General features: G+C 32.7%; 1 protein-coding gene across 7 annotated transcripts in view; it reads right to left on the bottom strand.

Moving 5' to 3' along the window:
- Positions 1-299: 299 nt before the first annotated feature.
- The window catches only part of FBXO25 (F-box protein 25), a 158,154-nt gene continuing 136,832 nt past the window's right edge, over positions 300-21,621 (bottom strand). For 4 of the 7 annotated variants that reach the window (XM_074287988.1, XM_074287992.1, XM_074287987.1 and 1 more), the window contains 4 exons: positions 15,985-16,167; positions 10,330-10,473; positions 2,670-2,696; positions 300-1,324 (listed from right to left, as the gene is read on the bottom strand). In XM_074287988.1, the coding sequence (XP_074144089.1) occupies positions 1,235-1,324; positions 2,670-2,696; positions 10,330-10,473; positions 15,985-16,167 (444 nt within the window). In that variant the 3' untranslated portion in view covers positions 300-1,234. The remainder of the gene's footprint in view (positions 1,325-2,669; positions 2,697-10,329; positions 10,474-15,984; positions 16,168-21,621) is intronic. The other 3 variants (XM_074287991.1, XM_074287993.1, XM_074287990.1) reach the window with 1 other exon arrangement.

A 21,621-nucleotide genomic window follows, 5' to 3' on the forward strand; every position in this document is an offset into this window, starting at 1 on the left:
TAAACAGTAGTGCTAATTATCTTTGCATATATTTTAAAGAATAGAAAGCTATTATAAAGGAAAAAATAAAATAAATGAATATTAAAAAAAACTTTTTGATTTCTGATAGTGATCTATCCACGTATGAGAAATGAGATGCCTTCTGTATTCCCAGAAACACTAATGTATAGACTGGCTCACTGAGTGCCGGAGATATTGCAATGGAGTATTCATGTATCAGGCAGGGAGTCAGAGAAGTTAAGAATAGAGAGTATGATTTTAAATTTTTTTTAAAGTTTAAAATAATGACAAAAAAGAAATCAGCCGATAATCATGATTTATTACATTTGTCTACAAAATTTGTTTCAAAACAAGCAATATTTTAGAATATGTTTTGGGCTGTACATAACTCAATTTCTGGACAAATGCTTAATTCCTGAATTTTTTCAGCATTGGATTTACTTTTGTATTTTCTTCTTAGGATAGAAAAAAAGTTTCTACAAAAAAAATTGATGTTTTTGTTATTAAGTGCTTTAATAAGTAAAAAAGGTACTAAAGTCTTTCTTTCCAGTAGCTTGGGCCATTCAGTGTCCTGAAGACAATACAATCAAAGGTTACGATTTTCCCTAGCCTAGATGTCACTTTACCACAAATGTTATCCCATTCACAAATACAAATCAAAAGGATATGGCTACTGTTTCCCTAAATTAGATGCTTATCAGTAATAACTGCTTTGGACATATCCAATGTGATTAATAAAATACACTTTAAAAAAAATAAATATTCTGCATAATGTATATATACAGGGGTCAGTTTTGTCCTTACCACAAAACAGGAAAACCATAACTTAAAATTTGCATGTAGTTGGCTATTAGTGTTTATTAGTAAATGGCTTGACTCTCAAAGTCCAAAAAATTTTAGTTGAATTATATTTATAAATGTGCAAAATTTAATATGTAGAAAACTTTTTAAAAGGACAAATACATGTTGTGTGAGTCCCTTTCCTTAATCATCCCATCTCATTAGTCAAATAAATATTACAATATGCAAAAGTATGTACATTTTTACCTCACATTATCTTTAGAAAATGTACTTCAAAAATGGTTTAATATCATTCCAGCAAACCCAGGCTTCATGGGATGCCTCCCCCCCCATCCCTTTTTTTTAATCACATTGCACATTTACCATTAGATCTTGCACAGAAAGCATACCACACATCATTTCAAAAACAAAGAGGCAAAGTGCAAGGGCGCCATTAAAATTTGAAGAGATCAATGAAGTGCTGGGGTGACACTGGCATGAAGCAGCTGTCAGGATTGTTAGCTGTACAGGGGTGTCCTGAATCCTGCAGAGGGTAAAAGAATATGAGGCAGATTACATCAACAGGTTGGCAAAAACTGAGTAATATCCTTAAGTGTAAAGTTTTCTCTTTAAAGCTTAATTATTTACTGAAATAAACAAGGCCATTTGACACTATTTTGAGGGTGTGTTTATGAAAGTTTGGTTATTATTAGCATTGTTCAGGCAATTACAGAAATGACAGTTTCCAGAGGGAAATTCCTCTGGGGGAATCCCAGAGGGATTTCCTCTGGGAATTACTATTTAAGTTAGTCAAGAATAATATACTTCACCTTTAGAGTGTGCCCAAGAAAAACCATTTTCTTAAGGTTAAAATAATATATGAATGTCAACAAAAAGATTTCATTATTCTGCTAAGACTATTCTCTTGCATTAAAACCCTAGAGCTTTCTGCAACCCTATTTGAGATGATCTGATTTCCCCCATTGTAACTTCCTTCTTCCATTTACTCTTAACACTGACCCCATTCCTCTCTCATTCCAAAGGCACTGTTTTTATTGATTCATTCTTTAATTTAGGGACTTGGGGGGGGGGAATCACTTTGCAGTGATATTTGCCACTGACACTAGGTGCTTAAATGTGTTAGTCAATACAAGAAAGGCATTCTTGGAATGCTTCAGTTAGGATCCTGGAAGAAAGATCACACAATTCTGTGGTATTGCTGGGGGTGGGACTCAGAGTACTTTAGCTGGGCAATAATAACTCAAATAGGGTAAAATGGATAATATGACTGACAAGACATCTAGAACTACTACTGATGATTTCTGATTTCCTGGTATCTGTTTCACAGGAAAAAAATGATTCAAGAAAGTCTAAAAGTTTTATAATAACATTTTAATGCAAGGAGAAAGATAGTAAAGCACTTAAATAATAGTCAGAAATAAAGAATATACAGGATACATGCAATTATTTCCTATTTTCAAAATAATGATTTATTAGCAAAGTGCAGTGCATATATTTGTTATTTGTATTAGAAATGCATATTAATAGTTCTAAATTGCCCCTCATAATTGAACTTTAATTAGATTGGATTTATAAATGCTTTAAAGTAAAAGCATTTTATTATTAGTATAGTGCTAAAGGTAGCCAAACTTTCCTGCCCTATTACGTAATGTAGATCTAGCTGCATTATTTATTGACCTTTGAACTTTAACAACAAATGGTAAATAAAACATTCACATAAATATGCAACACAAAGTATGAGAAACTTTGAGTTAGATCAGAGACAGGTACAGAATGCAACAGAACAAGGCACAACTGACATAAATTGGAACACTACTCCTAGTTTTGTTCATTCCAAAGACAGCATATATGGTAAAATATGAAAGTACCTTAAATAATAAAGCAAGATGGTAGTCCTTGAAGATCATGAAGAAAGAAGCAGGAGGGAATGCAGTAAAGTAAAAAAGGAAAAGTTAAGTTGGGAAAGGATCAGATAGAATTTAAGCATTTAGGTTTGGAACACATTATTTATAAAAAGGAAGTTCTAGTTCACCATATAAACCCTACTACTCTCTCTCCTCCATCTCAAATTGCCAAACTAAAGAAATAAAATCTTGGCGAACAGAATCTTAGCAAAAATAAAGCACACACAAGACAATAATATCTCAAAAACTCACTGATTTGAAGAAACTATCATGGAAGACAAAAAAAAAGGTATCCTCTTCTTTCAGAGCTCTCAAATGAATAAATTATCAATGAAGTAGTTAAAGTAAACTGCTAGAAAAGGATACAAGGAACTACCAATATTCTATTTTATATGCATCAAATCACAATATTTTTTCTATTACAATAATGAGACATGTCACAGAAATCTTCTAAATAAGCATTTCTGTTTCTTTCATGAGTTGAACCTTATAGTATATATATATATATATATATATATATATATATATGTATATATATATATATATATATATAAACACATACTGTATATCCTAATATAATTCACATTTGAAATATTTTAATGAACACTATATACCAATTTCAGATTTACCCACTATATTCTTACTACATATATGTATATATATATATAAACCTTTCTTTTTATCTGCATGTCAAAAATATTAGGAAGGAAAGACAATGAAACCTGAAAGACAATGACCCTGAAAGACAATCCATGCAGTGATAAAATTCAGGCTACTTCTCTAACTTCAAGTTAAAAAAAAGTTCTGACCATTACTAATTTCACTGAATTATTTTTACCAGTTTTTATTCCCTAGGTAACCATGAGTCAAAAATCACAACAAGAGAAGCCATTCATCCACCTAACGACAGATTCATAAAGCAGAAGATAACTGGACTGAGCTATTTAAAAAAAAATACCTCCTCTGGACTGAGCCCTCCTCTTGTGACTTGACCCCCCCCCCCAATCAAGCCAAAAGATCCAACAGAATGATGAAATCTGATAATGTGCACAATATTCTGTCCTGGAACCCCCATGCCTGGGCAGAAGTACTTTTAACATTGCATACATCTTCTCTAAAAAACAGGTGAGTGTGAATTTAGGAGAACAGTAGAGGCAGAGCTTAAAACTTCACATCTGATAGTTCCAAATTCTACAAATCTTGAGTGCAGAATGACTATACTTTATGCTATTGTAAAGGAATTGTTCTGGCCTAAAATGGTTGCAGATAAGATTAAGTTTATAAAATTAATCCACTAACTTATGTAGCAAAGTTCATAAAATTAAATCACTAATTTATGTAGCAAAGTTCAGCTTAGCCAACAGTGAGCTTTTAATTAGTTATAGCATAACTATGGCAAATAAAATGTATTTTCTTTTTGTTTTAGAGAAGGGTAACAGATGGTCACTATCTTCTAGTCAATTCAATTTAATGAAGGAAAGCAATGAAGGATGATCTGTAAACTACTTCCATAGTTATATGCCCACTCAGTGCTCCACCTGTACTGAGCCACTTCCCACTAGAAGTACAGTGTAGGAGGACTTTTTAGTTAAGAGTATAAGATGCATGTTTGCTGACTAAATAAATGTCCTATCTTATGCCTATTTCTGTAAGGATGTAGCAAAGTGATATAGTAGAAAACACTAGATTTGGAGTCAAAGGATTTGGCATTTAAAAATATCTAAATTTAAATTTAAATTAAATTAAATTAATTAAATTAAAATTTAAAATATCTACTCTGTCACTTTAGTAAACTCAAGGCAACTTAGCCACCTTGGGCCTCAGTTTTCTTGATCGAGGGGATTGGACTAGATAGATAGCCTGTGAGATCTCTTTTAGTTCCAAAAATTATTACCTAATTATGTGAAAATCAAAATTTTTGGAAAATGAATCATATTTTAAAAAGTGACATGAGAAAATTCTATTTGAAGTAATTAAAAAAAAAAACAAAAACAACACTCTTCTGCAAAATGAGTCATCATACCCCAGATTACCTTTTGCAAATCTGGGTTTTTTTAATATCCTATTTGCTTAAAGAAAAATGTATCTGTTGCAATGTATCCAAAGTACTTGAATTGCATTTTGTTCTGACAGGTCTATATCTTTTACAGGCTAGATAATTTTAATTCCTCCCCATTTTGATTCTTGTCCAATTTAAGTTTTTAAGACTTTCCAACACTGCTCAAAAAGGCAGTAAATGAAACAAAAAGCTGAATAAGCAATGCAAAGTTGTGGGTCATTATAACTAGGAGATGATTCTTGCCTGATTTCTGCTCTGATGAAACTCTGATGAGCTAAAGAATATTTGGTCACAAGGAATTTTTTCTCAATTTGCTGTTATACACATATCTTCCCCCCCCCCCCATCATCTTGTAACTCATAAAAAGATTTTTCCCCAAAACTCAATGTAAACTGGGCTTTTAAGATAACTAACCTTTTGGCAGGCAGTGATTGAGGGATCCAGAGCTTAACTGTGAATCCTGGGACTTGTATTCCTGGTGAGATAGCTTTCTCTTCCTGCCTTTGAAGAGACTAACATACCATAAACTCTTGAGCTGAAGTTAAACTGTTATGCTGCACTAGGAGTTTTGAATAGATTTAGTACCGGCAGTGGCTTGCAGTGGTATCCTCTCACCGACAATGGCAACTGACTTACTGTGCTACTTTCCTCATGGGAGTAGCTGCAAGGAAACTTTTCATAAGTTTTGGAAGGTTACTGATTTCCTCTCATTAGAGACTTCCAATAGAGACTTGAATGACCCCTTCTCCACTAACTGCCTTCTTCCTTACCTCATCTCCTTCATTCCTGTAAATTCTATATCCCCTCTTAAATCTGGATGAGTATGTTACTTACTGATAATTCAGAATGAAATCCAGATAACCATCAGAGTATTTGAAGGTACTCAAAGGGCAAACTGCAAAATACAAAAGGATCTAGTTCCAGCATTTCAAGTTCTCTGCCTTGACCCATTGAAGTAGAAAAGCACCCCAAATGGGACTGTGAGAAATATAATCTCGAATCTTTGTAGTTAGAAGTTTATTATTAGTTCTTCACTCCCTATTGCAGATGGTATTTTAATAACCCAGATGTACTGCCCTGAAACCTTGAAACCTGATAAGCTTGCTGCTGACTGAGAATGACCCGCTTAGATTGATAACTCTTTTTTTGGCCTCCTGTTTAGAGTAGAAATTCCTTTATTATGACAAATGTATCAAGAAACATTTTGATGTCTCTTTCTTCTTCCTTTAAATATGTGGCCCTGAAACTACTCATTTGCTGACCCCCCTGTTCTAGTGGGTTGCAGTCGTTAGCTAGCAATAAACGCTCATAAATTTTCATTATTTTGGCTGCCCTGTTCTTCTCTCGCCTGGATACTTCACCATCATAGATAGCTAAATTTTGCAATATATTCATAAGTATGGGTTGAAAAGAGGAAAATGAGCTTGAGAAACATGAGCAGGTTATAAAATTGGACCTAGGAATAGTAGCATCTAAGAATGGCACCATGAAAAGCTTTTTTTAAAAGCAAAGAGGAAGATGGAGACTTTGGGAAAGAAATACAAGTTTCCCACAGTGGTATAGAGCCTAGAAACACTATCCTGTATTAGAGGAAATTGGAGACCTTGGCTGCAGTGGGCACAAACTTCAGAATATTAAGAACCCAATTCAGAAGAGGCAACTACTATGGGTATTGAACAAACCAGAATTAGGCAAGAAGCCATTTAAACAGCAATCATTATTGGAGACAGAATTGTGGAGAGAAAGCATCATCTGGTAGCTTCTTTTAAATAACGATTTTTGTTAACAAAGTGTTGAGGAATTGTTTTTACCTATCTGCTAAAACAGTAGAAGAGCTATCAATCAGATATAAATTTAAAATCCTTGGGTCAAAGATCATCAGAGACAGTTAAGTGCCATAGAGGAATAAATGTTTGACTGAAATGAGGAATCCCTGAATCTGAATCCCATTTCAGACACTTCCTAGTGTTAAATAAGTCAGAGATAATTCACAAGGTAATTTTCTCTGTTTTCTTACATATGAAAAGAGAGTAATATTATATCTATTGTATGGGAATTGAGGATTAAATAAGATATGTATGGTGCTTCCCCCCCCAACCTTAAAAATTCTATAAAAATGCTAGAAATTACTTTACTCTCTCACTTTAATTACAGCTTGGGTGACCATCTTTTCTTCTCATCATTCAAATCCTTGGTGACATTTTTTTACTTATGCTCTTTGAAGTTTGCATGTTGCAGGCAGCTCACTATAAGCATCTACCTCTCCAATTTTCTGTGTGTTATATTCATTTTTGGAAAGTTCTTCAGAGACTTTTATTTCATGTCTCACTGTCATATAGCAACACTGGTAGAATGTTGGTATTAAAAAGATGGGCCTTTGTTTCCATGGGAACTTGGGAGTTGTTTAAAAAAAGCTTTGCAATATCTCTAAGGCAATTCATTTTCTTTTCTTCCTATTCAACTCTGGGCTCAATTCCTTGGCCATCTGTCCAGTAGTCTATGTAAGACAGACATCTTAGAGGCTGGTCAATCTTTACAGGAAATAATATACCCTAAATTATCTTTTTGGTAAATCTGATTCTTTATATTTTAATATGCTTAAAAACTCCACATTTTTAGAATGCTATATAGTTTACAAAATATTTTCCTGATAACAACTCCCATGAGTTAATTTATACAAATGATTATAGAATTTTTTTTTTTTTTAATTAGTGGACTACTTGGAGTATATAGTCTAAATAGTAGAATTATTTCTGGGTCATTTTAGCCATTTTATCTGTATAATTCTAAATGCTTTCCAAATTGGTTATATTAATTCATAGCTCTACCAATAATGCATTAATGGACCAATCTTTCAACAACCCTCCAATTTAGAATGTTTCCATCTTTGCCAATTCATGCCATATATTTCCTTTTATTTTTTCCTTGTCTGATAAAAGGTTATGTATTTTCAATGTGTCTTAAAGTTTTTTTTATATAAACAAAATTTTTTGGTAGAGCCTTAGATATGTGGCTTTAGAGATTATCTAGTCTAATATCCTTATTTTACAGAGGAAGAATTTGAGACCAGAGAGGGGAAGGGAAATTTGTCTACAGTTATATAGCTATTAGTTTGCAGAAGTATGACTAGAACTAAGACATTTTCTATCACTAAGCCAAACTATTAATTAGATTTTCATTTTCTCTCTTCCCAGCAGAATATAAGTAAAAATAATATTAAGTATCCTGAAACTTAGAAAGAAAACTTACCATCTCGGGAAACTTAAGACATTAATTTAAAAAAACAAACAAACAATATTCTCAATGCTGATCTTAGTATCTTGGCTACTGTAATTTTGCATGCTTTTTTTTTTTTTTTTTTCCTCTTTTAGAAGCAAAAAAAATCACTAGGAAGGGAAGTTAGAGAAAAAAAGAACCCTGATGTAAATTATATATGCAAAAGCCATAGTTCTATAGAATGCCTATTACCAGGCAAACTTGGGTTTAAGTTCCACCTTTGACAGCTTCCTGTTGCTTGTGACAATTCCCACTTAACCTCTCAGTGCCTCAGCTAACTCTTGAGACTGTTTTGTCACTGATGACAAGATTTAGGAAGTACTGGACATTATTTCATTATCTATTGAAGCCACCAATGGTTCAAAAATTATATAATTTAATCTGAAATTAAAAATCTACTTTCAAAACTAACTTAAATTATATCTCTTTTGACAATTTATTTTTCATTACAAACCACACTGGAACAAATGAAAGAGAAATTAAAAAAAAAAAAAAAGAACAAATCCAGTCTGTCCCCTCAAAGACATTCAGTAATTTCAGAAATAAGATTTGCTCCTAACTTAAAGGTAGTTGATAAGGAAACAATTAAGAGGTTAAAGAGAGGAACAGAGCAGTAGAAGTCATCTTCATTACTTGTATCAGTAGGAGAGGTGATGATTCCTTCCCTGAAAAGGAGGGAGGAACTGATTAAAGAATCAGTGTGATGAACCCATAAGGGGTTCACAGTGCCTCCAACTTAGGGTTTCCCTATGACAGACTCATTGTTTTGTTTGGTTCGAATTCCTTGAATACTACATACATCCAGATTCAAATTCAAGTATTGAAAATTCATTTTAAAGAGCCAAATGATGACCAGGAGAGAAAGAAATAGCATGTAGAAATTTATTATTGAATAACTAAAGGAACTTTTTTTTTTTAAGGTACAGTTTTTTTTTTCCTGGCTAGCAAAAAGAAAAAAAGAAAAAAAAAAAGAAAAGAAAAGGGAAAAAAATGAGGAAGAATGATTTAAATAGTGACTATTTTGATATTTTCTGAGATAGTAGGAGCCAGTGAAAAAAGTGGCCCTAAGTCATCTTTTCAAGAATTTTTTTTTGTTAACTTTCAATTGTAAAAATATGTAACCAAACATGACTATTTGTGATTGTAAAATTAATGTTGCTAAATTTTCTTTCAAAACATACTTGTTATTTTCTAAATTTAAGGTTTTAAAAAACTATACTGCTTTTGAAACTACCTCAATTTAAGGGCAAGAAAAAAAGCTTATAAAAACAAGAAAAATGTATTGTGACTCATTGTGTGGGGGATTATATAAAAACCTATGACAAGAAAAGCCTGATTGTCTGCCCTACAGAACTGATACCCAATTCAGATCTTAATTTACATTAGTGAAAAAACTCTTCATCTAATTGCTGCACTCTCACAATCATCATTCTGAACTTTGGCATTTTCCATGGATCCCCGAGACTAGACTCAGCACCAAAATGTTAGAGGTGAGTAGTGAAGTTTTAGAGCTTTTTTGTGTATGATGGCTCTTGGCTCAAGATAACAATTCCTGGCTAGAGCTAGGTGAAGCACCTGTTCTAACTAGACTTTGAGAAGGAAAGCAGTTCTGAAAAATGTGCAGTCATAGCCTGAAGTAACACAGGAAAAGTGGCTAGACAACAAAAGTCTTCAAAAATATGTTTATTTTTTATTACAAGTATTATGTGAAAATGGTTGTCTAGTTTAACTTATTTTCATTTAATTTATAATCAGAGTTGGATTTTAATATCCATATACATTTTAATAATTACACAGAATTTTAGAGTTGAATGCTCTTATTGAGAAAATCCATATATGGCATACCTTTAAGTTTAACCTGAATTATTAATATTTTCTCCATTGCTTTCTCAAGATGAGACAATCAACAAAACATCACTTCTAGCCTTGATTTGTAGCATTTATTGATTCGAGTTTTGAATATTCAAACTGAGAATTTAATGCTCAGTTTGTCAACAGGTGTGAGCTAGCTCTAGCTCTTTCCTGTCAGCTAGTGTAATCTCCCACTTGATTCTAGAATTCTCTCTACAGTGCCCCTGACAATTCCTACTTCGAACACTTTTAGTGATAGGTATCTCACTGCATAAAATACAGCCCATTTAACTTTTCTGGGTAGGTATAATTGCTATAAAGTTAGAACAATTAATTATGTTTTATCCTTGGAAATTATATTAGAATAGTTAACAATTTGTTTTAATATCTAATTTTAAATTCTAACACCTTACATACCAGTACATTTTAAAATCTTACCTTCCAAAAAAGAATGCTGCAGTGCCTGCAAAAATGCAAAGTGTCTCCATATTGCTCCTTGATGGGATAACATTTCTGGAGTGCGAAGTACATCAGCTTCCATTCAATGTGACCTTTTTCAGAGAGTATCAAATGTCTACAGAACTAGAAGGAAAAGCAATTTCTTTGGAATTAGAAGATAATTTTCAAATTATATTATTAAGAACAATTATTTCTTTTTTAAAAACCACATAAATGAAAGTAATTGCTTTTAAAAACCTGAATTCATTTGGATAAAATGTTAACTCAGATTAGGACCTTTTGTATATTTAAAAATTCAAGTTTTGAGGAGTTATCTATATCTTCAATTATCTATAAGATTCTCATTTCTTCTCCTTAAAAGAAACATATATTCATATTTTTAAAAAAATTCTGTCGTTAGCCATTGATACAACCTTAAAACTAATCACATGCAGTGCTAGAACAAACTGATAATAGATTCTCTAGGTCAAGAGGTATAATTCTTAAAACAAAAATCCCAAACTTGTCATTGTGAATGGATGCTCACAATTCTCCTGTATTTTTATTCAAGGTCACTTATTTTTTCTGCCCCCAGTGATGAAAAAATGGCATCTGAAAATCTATTTGTGGCATCAGTTTAATAAACCACAATTTCTCACAAAATTTGACATAAGAAAACTTGAGAGTGGTATATATAATTGTGATTTTTCAAAATATAGTTATTTCCTTTCAATCTCATTTTAAAGGTTTGGCCTATATTTAAATCAATACATTTTTACAATTTAATTTAATAATTTAATTTTACAATTTAATTTAAAAAATACAATTTAATCTTTACAGTTTTCTTAAACGTTACACCTTTTCTTATGATCTAGCAACACTGGCCTTAAATGCTATTCTTTGCATAGAAAACTCCCATTTCTTCACTTCATTCTTTCTCATTAACTACTGTCCATGCCTATACCTCCTTTCTTCTGTCTCCTGGTTCCTTCAAGACTCATTTTAAAAGTCATGTTCAAGAGGCCTTTCTCTCTCCCCTAGACTTAATGGTTCTCTAACGAGATTATTTACTCCTTGGACCCCAATTAGCCTGAATGTATCTTCTACATATAATAGTTTGTGTATTGCTTCCCTCATTGGAATTTGAGCTCTGTTGAGGGCAGCGACCATCTTTTTTTTTTTTTTTTTTTTTTTTTTTTTTGTCCTTTCTCTGTATCCTCAATAGTTGGCTTAGTAATTGGCATGTAGTTATTGCCTTATAAGTGATTTTTGATTGATTGCCTTTTCTTTTACTTTATATACTGTAGGACCAGATGTATCTGTTACTAAACAGATATAAAGCCAAGAGAACTAAAAAGGAGCAATGTCCTTTCTACAATGTATGAGATTTAAAAAATATCAATGCTCAATAATGACGCAGAAATCCTAAAGTCTTTTTAAACCATTAACACAGAATTTATTACATGGGTGTTTCAGATAACAATTTCAGGCTGAACAGAGACTTGTACAAACGCCATGTTCAGGAAATGTTTGACGAGTGAGCAAATGAAGAATTGTATTTAAATAATTTTGTGCTATGATGTTTACTAATTTAATGGTGTGTACAGTAAAAATAATGCCTCTCTTGGGATTTTGTTTTTTGTTTTTGCTTTTGTCATGTTAACTAAATTGCTCTAAAATCTAACAAAATACAACAGATTTCCAACTTACCAAGCATTTGTTAAGCACCAACTCTGTGCTGTACACTAAATAAGCACTGAGGATTAAAAGAAAATCAAAAAGACCCTGGCCTTACAAATCTCATAGACTAATTGGGGTTGGGGGAAAGGGAGAAGAGACAGTATGCAAAGTGATTATGTACCAAAAAAAGATATCTAAGAGTAAACTGCAGATAATCTAAGAGAAAAGGATCTAGCATTACAGAGAATCATTTTGGAAGTTCTTCCTTCAAGGGGCTTTTTTAGCTGAGACTTGAAGGAAGCCAGGAGGTAGAGATGAGGAAAGGAAACATTTCAGATATGAGGGGCAGCCTGTGAAAATGCAAAATATCCAGTGCTAGAAACAGCAAAAAGTTAGTGGCACTGAACCATAATAATAATAGAGAAAAGTAAGATATAAGAAGACTGGAAAGATAGGAAAAGGCCAAATTATGAAAGACTTGAAAAACCAAAGTACTTTATATTTAATACTAGAGGTAATTGCAAACTATTGGATTTGATTGACTAGTGTTAGGATTACTAGGTGAGAACTCAGGTTGTCCTGGACAGTGACAAGGTGAGAATTCAGGTTGACTTGACAGTTCTCTGGCTCAGACCTTTGGTTTGGGCCTTTAAAGGGAGTTTACACCTTAGGAATTCTAAGAGGAGCAAGCTCATTGGTTGGAGTACTTCTTCCCAGAAGCCCTTGCATTATCCCACGCCCATTCTCTGGGAGGATAAAAAGAGGCAACATTGAGCCTGGTGAGCAGTCTGGATTGGGAAAGGACAAGAGCTGGAGGAGATTCAGAGCCAGGATTCAGGAAGAAGAAGAGGCTGGCTGGAGGCTCCAGAAACCTCCCAAGAAACCTGCTCATAGAGGAAAAGATTATATGGAAAAGAAACCTCCTCCCAGAAAAGGATTACAACTGAGAGATGATCAGAACATTACAAACTAGAGGGGTGACATAGTCAGAATTGTACTTTAGGAAGATCTTTTTGAAAATTAAGTAGAAGATGGACAGAAGATGAAGAGAGGAGGCAGAAAGAACCACCAGAAGGCTATTACAGTAGTCTAGGAGCAGATAACAAGGGCCCACTCCAGAAGATAGTAATGTCAGAAGAGAGTAAAAGGTATGTATGAGAGATAATATAAAAATAGAATCTATAGGACTAGGCAACTGATTCAACGAGTGAAAGTAAAAAATGAGGATGATACCTAGGTTGGGAGCTTTTGTGATTGGAAAAATAATAATATCCTTATCAGCAATAGGGGAATTAGGAAGAAAGATTGGTTTTGAGGAAAAGATAAGTTCAGTTTGGGCCATACTGAATTTAAGATATCTATGGGACATTCAAATTATCCAATAGGCAGGTGGAGATATGAGACTTGGGGTTAAAGAGTTAGAATAGAATTAGATAAAAAGATCTGAGAGTCATCTGTAGAGAAGTGATAACTGAATCCATGGGATTTAGGTAGAATTTTTTTCATTAGCATCAGAACAGTCTAAATTTTATATTTAGAAAGGTCTGTGAAATTCTTCCAAGTCTTAACTTTGATGTTCAGTATAAATCAAAAGGAGCTAGTTTATCCAGATTTGGCTTGTATGTATGGCCAGCTCTATGAGCAGCTTCACTCTTCCCAGAATGCTATTTTTCCTTTTTCTAGTCAAATTGAATCTATTCAGATGTTCCAGGATATGCTAAATTTTCAAAAGGCATAATTTTTAATCATGACTAGTGTTCATTCCTCCATTAAAATCTTATTCTGAGCTCTCAGTCTCAGATTAGCAAGTTAGAAAGGTTTGGTCACCAAGAGATGAATATTTTTGTCCATAGCAACTCATGAAAGAGCCAACTAGGGAAGTACTGATTCCAATCTGCTGTTGGTGAAAGGAACACCCACACTGATGAAATCAGAGATCTTTGGAAGTATTGAGTAAATCGGTTTTCTAATAAAAAGGGATGATTTTTTTCTCCCCTCCCAAACACTTTTTTTCTAATGACCTTTGAAAATCTGCTTCAATTCCTGGAACAAGAACCAATGTGAGTAATGTTACTTGTACTCTGATGACAATTTTATTATCTATTATGAATTTGGGAAATAGTGTCTTGCACAAACTAGGTACTGAATAAATATAAGTAGGATGAATAAATGAACAGATGATAACTTGGAAATAGAACACATAAAATAAATTTGTGATGCAATTTGTAATTATATAGTAATTGAGCTTATGTTTTTTTCAAATTAAATTAAACCAACAACTACTCAGAAATATCAACTAGATTTACACCTAACCCCCCCCCAGCCACATACATCTATTTTTATAAAGAATATGCAGACCTCCCTTGGTTACCCATTCATCAATTCTATCAGGAAATTGCTCATTTTTCAAAACCTCTATGGTGGATCTTATGCTTATATTATCTTAATGGAAATAAATTTCATTCAGTTTACCCTAGAAAATTATGGTACAAATTATCCCCCCCCCATTCAGATGTCATAAATTATACTAAAGTGAACAGGTAGATGTTTCAAAAAGGATCATTAGACAAAAATTACTGATGCATCTAGTTAGTGTTATCTTTTAAAAACTATTTAAAATTTATTCCTAAAAAGTTCAAATAAATACTTGATTTTTTATTTCATTAATTTTACATTGGGAATATAAAAACAAACACATGATACTTTTAATACTAGAACTTCTGATAAGATATTTAATTTTTATGTTTTATATATCCATATACACATGTGTATATATGCAAACAAATATGTATATCCATATATATGGGTTTATAGGATTTAAAATGAGATTCAAGTGAAAACTTCTACATTCAATTCACCTGAGGTTTATAAATTCTGAAATGCTTCTCAACCCATGAGACTTTTACATAAATTAATTTCTAAATGATGCTCACATCTCACATTCCTATTATATTCCACATACCATGTAGACCCATAAATCTATAAACTATATAGACAGCTTTACTGAGTCAATTTTGAAAATGATTTTTAAAAATACTTCTTGGTCTAAGGAAATTTGTATATAAATGTCGTATGTTCCCAAGTGCTAATTGCTACATAAAACCCAACTAATCTAAATGTTAAAAAGCTAAGTGACTCAGGTAAGTTACTTCAGTGATAATTGTAGCAAAAAGGGGTCTAAAAACTTCATAAAATAGTTCCTAAAATGTTCTAGAATCTGGATTTATACAAATGCAATGTACTTTCTCACTGGGAAAAAGTGATTAATAACAAAAGGGATAGCCTTGAGCAATGACAGTGCCTGAAAAAAATCTAAGATACAAAGAATGCATAAATGAATATATATTTAGAAGGAAAAGGAATTAAGGTAAGTGCCTCCAAAATATACTTCTCAAGATGGAACTAAAAGAAGAAAAAGACTATTTTCTGAGTGTCTCAAGACCACCTTATGAAGTTTCAATGTCCATATATGAGAGGAAGCAAGAATTCCTAGAATTTGTTTTTATGTTACAAGATACCTCTTCCCACTTTTTTTTCCTCTTATTCCCAATCTTCTCTCACCTTATTTTCTGTTGTGTTATTCACTGGATTTACCTTTTTTCTCCCACAAATCAAACAATATGTCTTTAGAGCAGATAATATGTAACAACCATAAATAGAATCTCAAACATGGAGGGGATCTCTGAGGCCAGAGTTCAAACCTTACCTGAATAAAAATTGCTTCCACAACATTCTACCTTTGTTTATAAATCTCTATCAGGAGGATCTTACCACCTTGCGAAGCCATTCATTCTGCTTTTCAATGTCACTGCTAGTTTTGCTGAAATAGTAGTCATATGAGTGCTTTGTAGAGTACAGTTGAATGAATATATATATATATATATATACATATAATGAATATATACATATATATTATATATGTAAGACTTTCTCAAAAGGCAGAGAAACACATTTTTAACATCATATACACCTTACCTGTTTTTCAGCAAAATGGTATTGGCAAAGTTTCTTCCACAACTGCCTGTCTTCACTGAGCATGTATAATGTTGGGGTCACTTGACCTAAAGTAATGATATCCCATCCATCCGAGAATCTGTATAATATATTATTCAGCATGTGCAGAGGAAGATCACTAAGCGTAAGGCCATTATTTACTTGCTGGAAAAAAAAAAAAAAGAGGGTAGCATTTCATTGAAAGAAGAAATAAAGAACACATAATTCATTTATATTTAAACTTTAACATTTCAAGATCTCTCTCTCTCTCACACACACACACACACACACACACACACACACACACACACACACACACACACACACATATAATGTTTCTGGATGTAAGCTTATCTAGGAATTTAGAAAGTATAAACCAGAGAATCTTATCACTTATGAGCCACTAGAAGAAATACCTATCTTTACAACTTCTAGACCAAAAATTAAGCTATCAGAAGTGTAACGTGATTCAGTAAATGTTCCCCTGTAAGTAAGTCTAGAGGAAAATTGCATTTAATTCTAGGGTTCTAGATTAGAACCCCTAATTACTCAGGGGTTCAAGTAGTCTAGGGTCATCCCATGGGTCCAATAAAGTACCAAAACTGAAATACTGTATCAAAATAGAAACTTCAGTTATCATTGAAAGAAATTTTAGTTACTACTACACTTTCTATAGGGCAAGTTAGGAATGTAAAAATAACACTATTTCATACATCTTTCTTTAAGTAGTGTAGTATTTTGTATTTATTTATAACACTTTTTAATGTATTGTTTTTTCCTCCCAAGTTCTAATTATTAAATAGGCGCTGTCTCTCTTGTTTCACTTGAGAACTTCTATAGGCATGTGACAATTAGGAATCATTCAGTGAATATACTGGCAAATATGAATTTATACCCTAAGATTTGACCTAAGAAGAAATAAGTTGGAGAGCAATCTGGGCTATGGCATAATCCCAACTGCTTTACTTTTGGGCCTAGCTTAGTTAGCTAAGCACAAGGCACAGTTTCCTTGGTTATTGACTCCTTGATTTTCTTCTCTCTGGCCCTTTAAAAAGTTATAGATAGTAGAAAAACTACAAGGCATGCCAGGAAAATGTCCTATGATAAAATTTTAAAAACAGCAATACAAAAGCTATTCACATGGGCACCTATTTTTAAAACAATAGCTGTACTTTATAAATGTGTAATTGTCAGTGCTTACCTTACAGTTTTAAATTGCTAAATAAATATTTGGAGAATTAGTGAATCTATAAAATCTGAAAAGTTTTAATAGAATTGCAAAGTTTATACTGAATATAAAGTGATTTTATGGGTTATTTCATGAGTTATCAATTGACTATTATGATGAAAACATCTAAGCATATATTATTCACATGCATATAGCTATCAACTTTATAATTACTATTACAGCAGCAGTAGCACATGAAAGGCAGGATGTACACAAAAAAAGAAAATGTACATGTAAAATATACATGTAATAGCCTTTCTACCATTATCAGAATTAAACATAATTTTAAACAGGTGCTCCCTTTTCTACATTGAGAAGAGGATTTCTACAATTATGAGATAAAATAAAACAAAACAAAACTCAGCTGCTGAAATAGGAAACTTTTTAAAGGCAGTCTGGAAAGCTGGGTAGAAAGAACAAGGTTCCTTTCCTAGCTTCATGACCAATAAATCACAGAGTGAGTAATAATAATAATAACTCCATCTATCTCAAGTTACTGTGTTGCTAGAAATCAAGCATGAATTAAATGGATATCCTTTAAAAAAAACCCAGTAACGTATTTTCCGAGATCAGACGAGATCGGGTACATTCAGGGTGGTATGGCCATAGACAGTAATATATTTTCAATTGCCATGTAAGATTCATAAAGACTCAAAGAACTGGTTAAGTAGCAACACACTAATTCTACCTTCAGGCAAAAGATCAACATGTTTTAGGGAAGAACGTGGCTTGCAGATTCACCTTTTCAAAGAATGATACTAAATTTCACAAAACAATGCTTAAACAGACAAATAGGCAGTTTTCCATGTATCAGTATACACATAGATCTTTTTGCAGGAATCACTTCAAACATTTGGAGGAACTACAGGGTTCTAATCAAAACTACTAACTATCCACACAGCTGCCATCCTGGATTTTCAAAATATGATTAAATACCAGAACTTCTTTTTAAAGGATTTTCAAACCTTTCATCTAACAAGAAGAACAAAGACATCTCCAAAGCAAAATGAAGCTGTTTGTGCCAGACTGAAAACCTGATTGCTGCTATGGAATTTTTTTCTTTCTTTATTTAGTATTTATGCCATATCTACTTCTGTGAAGTCTCAGAATTAACTACCACACTGCTAATTTGAAAAAGCAAGTACTACCTGCCTTAAAGAAGGAATGTGTGTCATGGATAGTCATAAAAAGTTAGAAGCTTTATGGATTATGAATAATGATTATTTTGTGACCCTAGCCAAGTCACTAATCCCAATTGTATCAGGGTACTACAAAACTGATAGAAAAAAAGGGCAGATATGTAACAGATCAATTTTAAAAAGTGATTAAATCTCAGAGCTATGAAGAAAGTATGCACCTGCTTTTCACTTTTACTATATAATCACCAAAGTAGTAGTGAGCTTCTCAAAATTAACGTTTTTGGGGGAAATTTTAAAGGAGAAAATGTTAGCTAGTTATAGGTACATAGCATTTCTGTCAAAAGAAGATTTTTGAAATGGTTAATTTAGTAATGGCTCAATTATGAATTAAAAAATGCATACTGAAAAGCAGTAGATTTCTCATCTCCAGTCCCAAATTGGCAAACTAAATTTTATGTCAAGGAAATGAACTGGTAGGACCAAATCTCTCAAAATTGTCAGATAGAAGCAATGTTTAATTAAGATTACTGGGAGGAAGACTGCTGCTGTTTTTAGAAATTTACCAATCTATAATCATATTCTATGTATTTCTGGTAAATTAAAATTTGAGATTTCTTTTGGTAAGGTTACCAAGATCTTTTGTTAGAATAACCAATTAAAAAAAAAAGGTGCTAGAAGTGGAAATAAGCAACCAGATTTTCTGAGGCCAAGCTGAATTTAATTTCAAGAAATGGTCCTGTACTTCAGACTATCAATGATCTGTGGAAGCCTTTGGCCATTATTATTCTACTCTCTGACTTCTTGTATCACCTTAAAATTGACTATGAATAAACATAAGGCACCAATTCAGCATTAGACCAGCAGGTTGAAAGACCATGACTTATTTCATTAAGCAATCTCAGGCTAATTTGGTTGGCTTACTTAGAAGCTACATAATGAAGCTCAATCATTTGACATTGAGAATGAGCTTTTATCACTAGTTTCAACCAGCATTCATAAAGGAAAGTAAAAATCTCAGAGTAACTCATAAAATCATGTGAGAATAAAAAAGAACATGGAAAGTGGTGATAGTGGGTACAGAAAGGACAAGCTGTCATAAAGCAATGTAGGCATACCAAGGCTAGATATGCTTTCATCCACTTTCTTTCCTATTACCAATAATAATATGAACTAGGAAAAAATGCAAGATGAGAACTGTAGATAGCGATCATAAAAACATTAAGAAACAACACTCCATGTAAAGGAAACTACCATTAGAAATTAACTTGAAAAGGAAGTAACAGGAGCAACTAAGAAGCTAGGGGATGTGCAGTAGAAACTATTGTATTTGGAGCTAAATGCCATGCATTAAATCCAGCTTTGCTACCTTTACTTCTCTGATCTCTTCACTGGAAAATGAGCAACTTGGGCTAGATGACCACTAAGGACCTTTCTAAATCTAGGACTGTGTGATCTTATGACCTCAGTGGTTATATAGAACAAAAAAATGTACATGAAAGGAAATGCCATAGCCAACAAGTAGCCATCCATTTTCAGCTTAAGAAAGGGAATCTATTAGGGAGCCTATTTTATTTTTGGACAGCCAGGTGGAATATGATATTTTAGGTCTGGTTTGACCAGAACAAGGTGCAGAGAGACTCATCATTTTATTCTTCTAGGCTAAGATTATTTTAATGGAGCCCAACATCAAATGAACTTTTTTTTTGAAGCCTCTATATCTTTTTTCAGATTATCTAATCATCTTGTATTTGTGAAGTTGACTTTTTCAACCCAGTAAGACTACATTTGTCCACACTGAACTTCATCTCATTAGATTTGGCTCAGTGTTTGAACCTTTTGGGATCTCGAATGTTATCTAGTGTGTTATCTTTGTGTCATCTACAGATTAGATAAGCATGTCATCTATGCCTTTATCCAAATCTCTGATAAAATAAGTAACTGAAAATGTAAAGCAGTACAAAGCTAAGCATTAATTTCATAATAGCACCGTATAGGAGACATCCTGCCACACTAAACTAAACTAACAATGACCAAGCATAGTCATTCAATCTGTTTTGAATTATTAATTGTACTTTTGTCTAATACACATCCTCCATCTTTAACCCAAGAATAACATTAAGACACTTCATCAAATGCTTTGCTACAACAATGCTCTGGTTGACTAGTTTAGTAAATTTGTCAAAAAGGAAATAAAATTAGTTCGGCATGATCTGTTTTTGAGGAAGACATGCTGACTTTTTGAAATTAAACTTTCTTCTCTTTTTTAAAAATCGTATTCTATTTTTCCAAATACATGTAAAGATAGTTTTCATCATTTGTTTTTGTAAGACTTTGTGTTCTAATTTTTTTTCCTTTCCTTATCTCCCTCATCCCCAAGACAAGCAATCTGATATAAGTCAAATTTGTACAATCCTTTTAAACATGTTTCCATATCTGTCATGTGTAAGAAAAATCGCACCAAAAGAGGGGAAAAAAAAAAACACTAGGAAAAAAAAAATAGAAAGATGAAAATACTGTTCTTCAATCTTTTCCAGATATTCACTAACCACCTCTTAATGATGTTTTAGAATTTTCCCAGAATTCAAAGTCAACTTCACTGGTCTACAGCTTGAAAACTTCATTCTCTACTTTTATCTTTTAAATCAGGGAAAATTTGCCTTTTTTCAGTCCCTTATAACCTTTCCTGCTCTTGATCTTTCAAATATCATGACAGCAATATTTGCCAGTTCTTGAAGTTCTCAGTAATTGGTCCATCTGGATCAGCCAAATTCCTTTTCAGTATGTTATTCAATCTATTAAAAATTTAATATTTTTAGTAAGAAAAAATGTAAGAATTAAGTATCTCTTCTCTCTTTTAAATTATCCTTTTCCTATCTAACCAAGCTGCATTTCTATTTTTAAAATCTTAATCTTTTCCCAATATAATTTATAAATAACAACAAAATAAATAAAATCTTTTTTTTTTTGTGGCTTTTAGCATTGTATCACAACTTTGATTTTTTCTGAGTTTTAGTACTCTCAGTTCTATTTTATAATAGCATGAAAGCTTTTTTATTCATTCCTGTTAGACTCTGAAAAGTCTGGGAAAAAGCATACTTTCCCAGACAAATCTTTTTCCAAGTTAAACAGTATCATTCAATTGGAGATTTTGTCAAATCACCCTCCACTGATCTTTTGGAGATAGCTCAGATCCTCTAAATTCCAGGATCTGAGAAAAAGCCTTCAAAATGATTTTATTCAGTTGGAAATCTG

Source organism: Sminthopsis crassicaudata, chromosome 2 (assembly GCF_048593235.1).
Source record: "Sminthopsis crassicaudata isolate SCR6 chromosome 2, ASM4859323v1, whole genome shotgun sequence".
Classification (NCBI taxonomy): domain Eukaryota; kingdom Metazoa; phylum Chordata; class Mammalia; order Dasyuromorphia; family Dasyuridae; genus Sminthopsis; species Sminthopsis crassicaudata.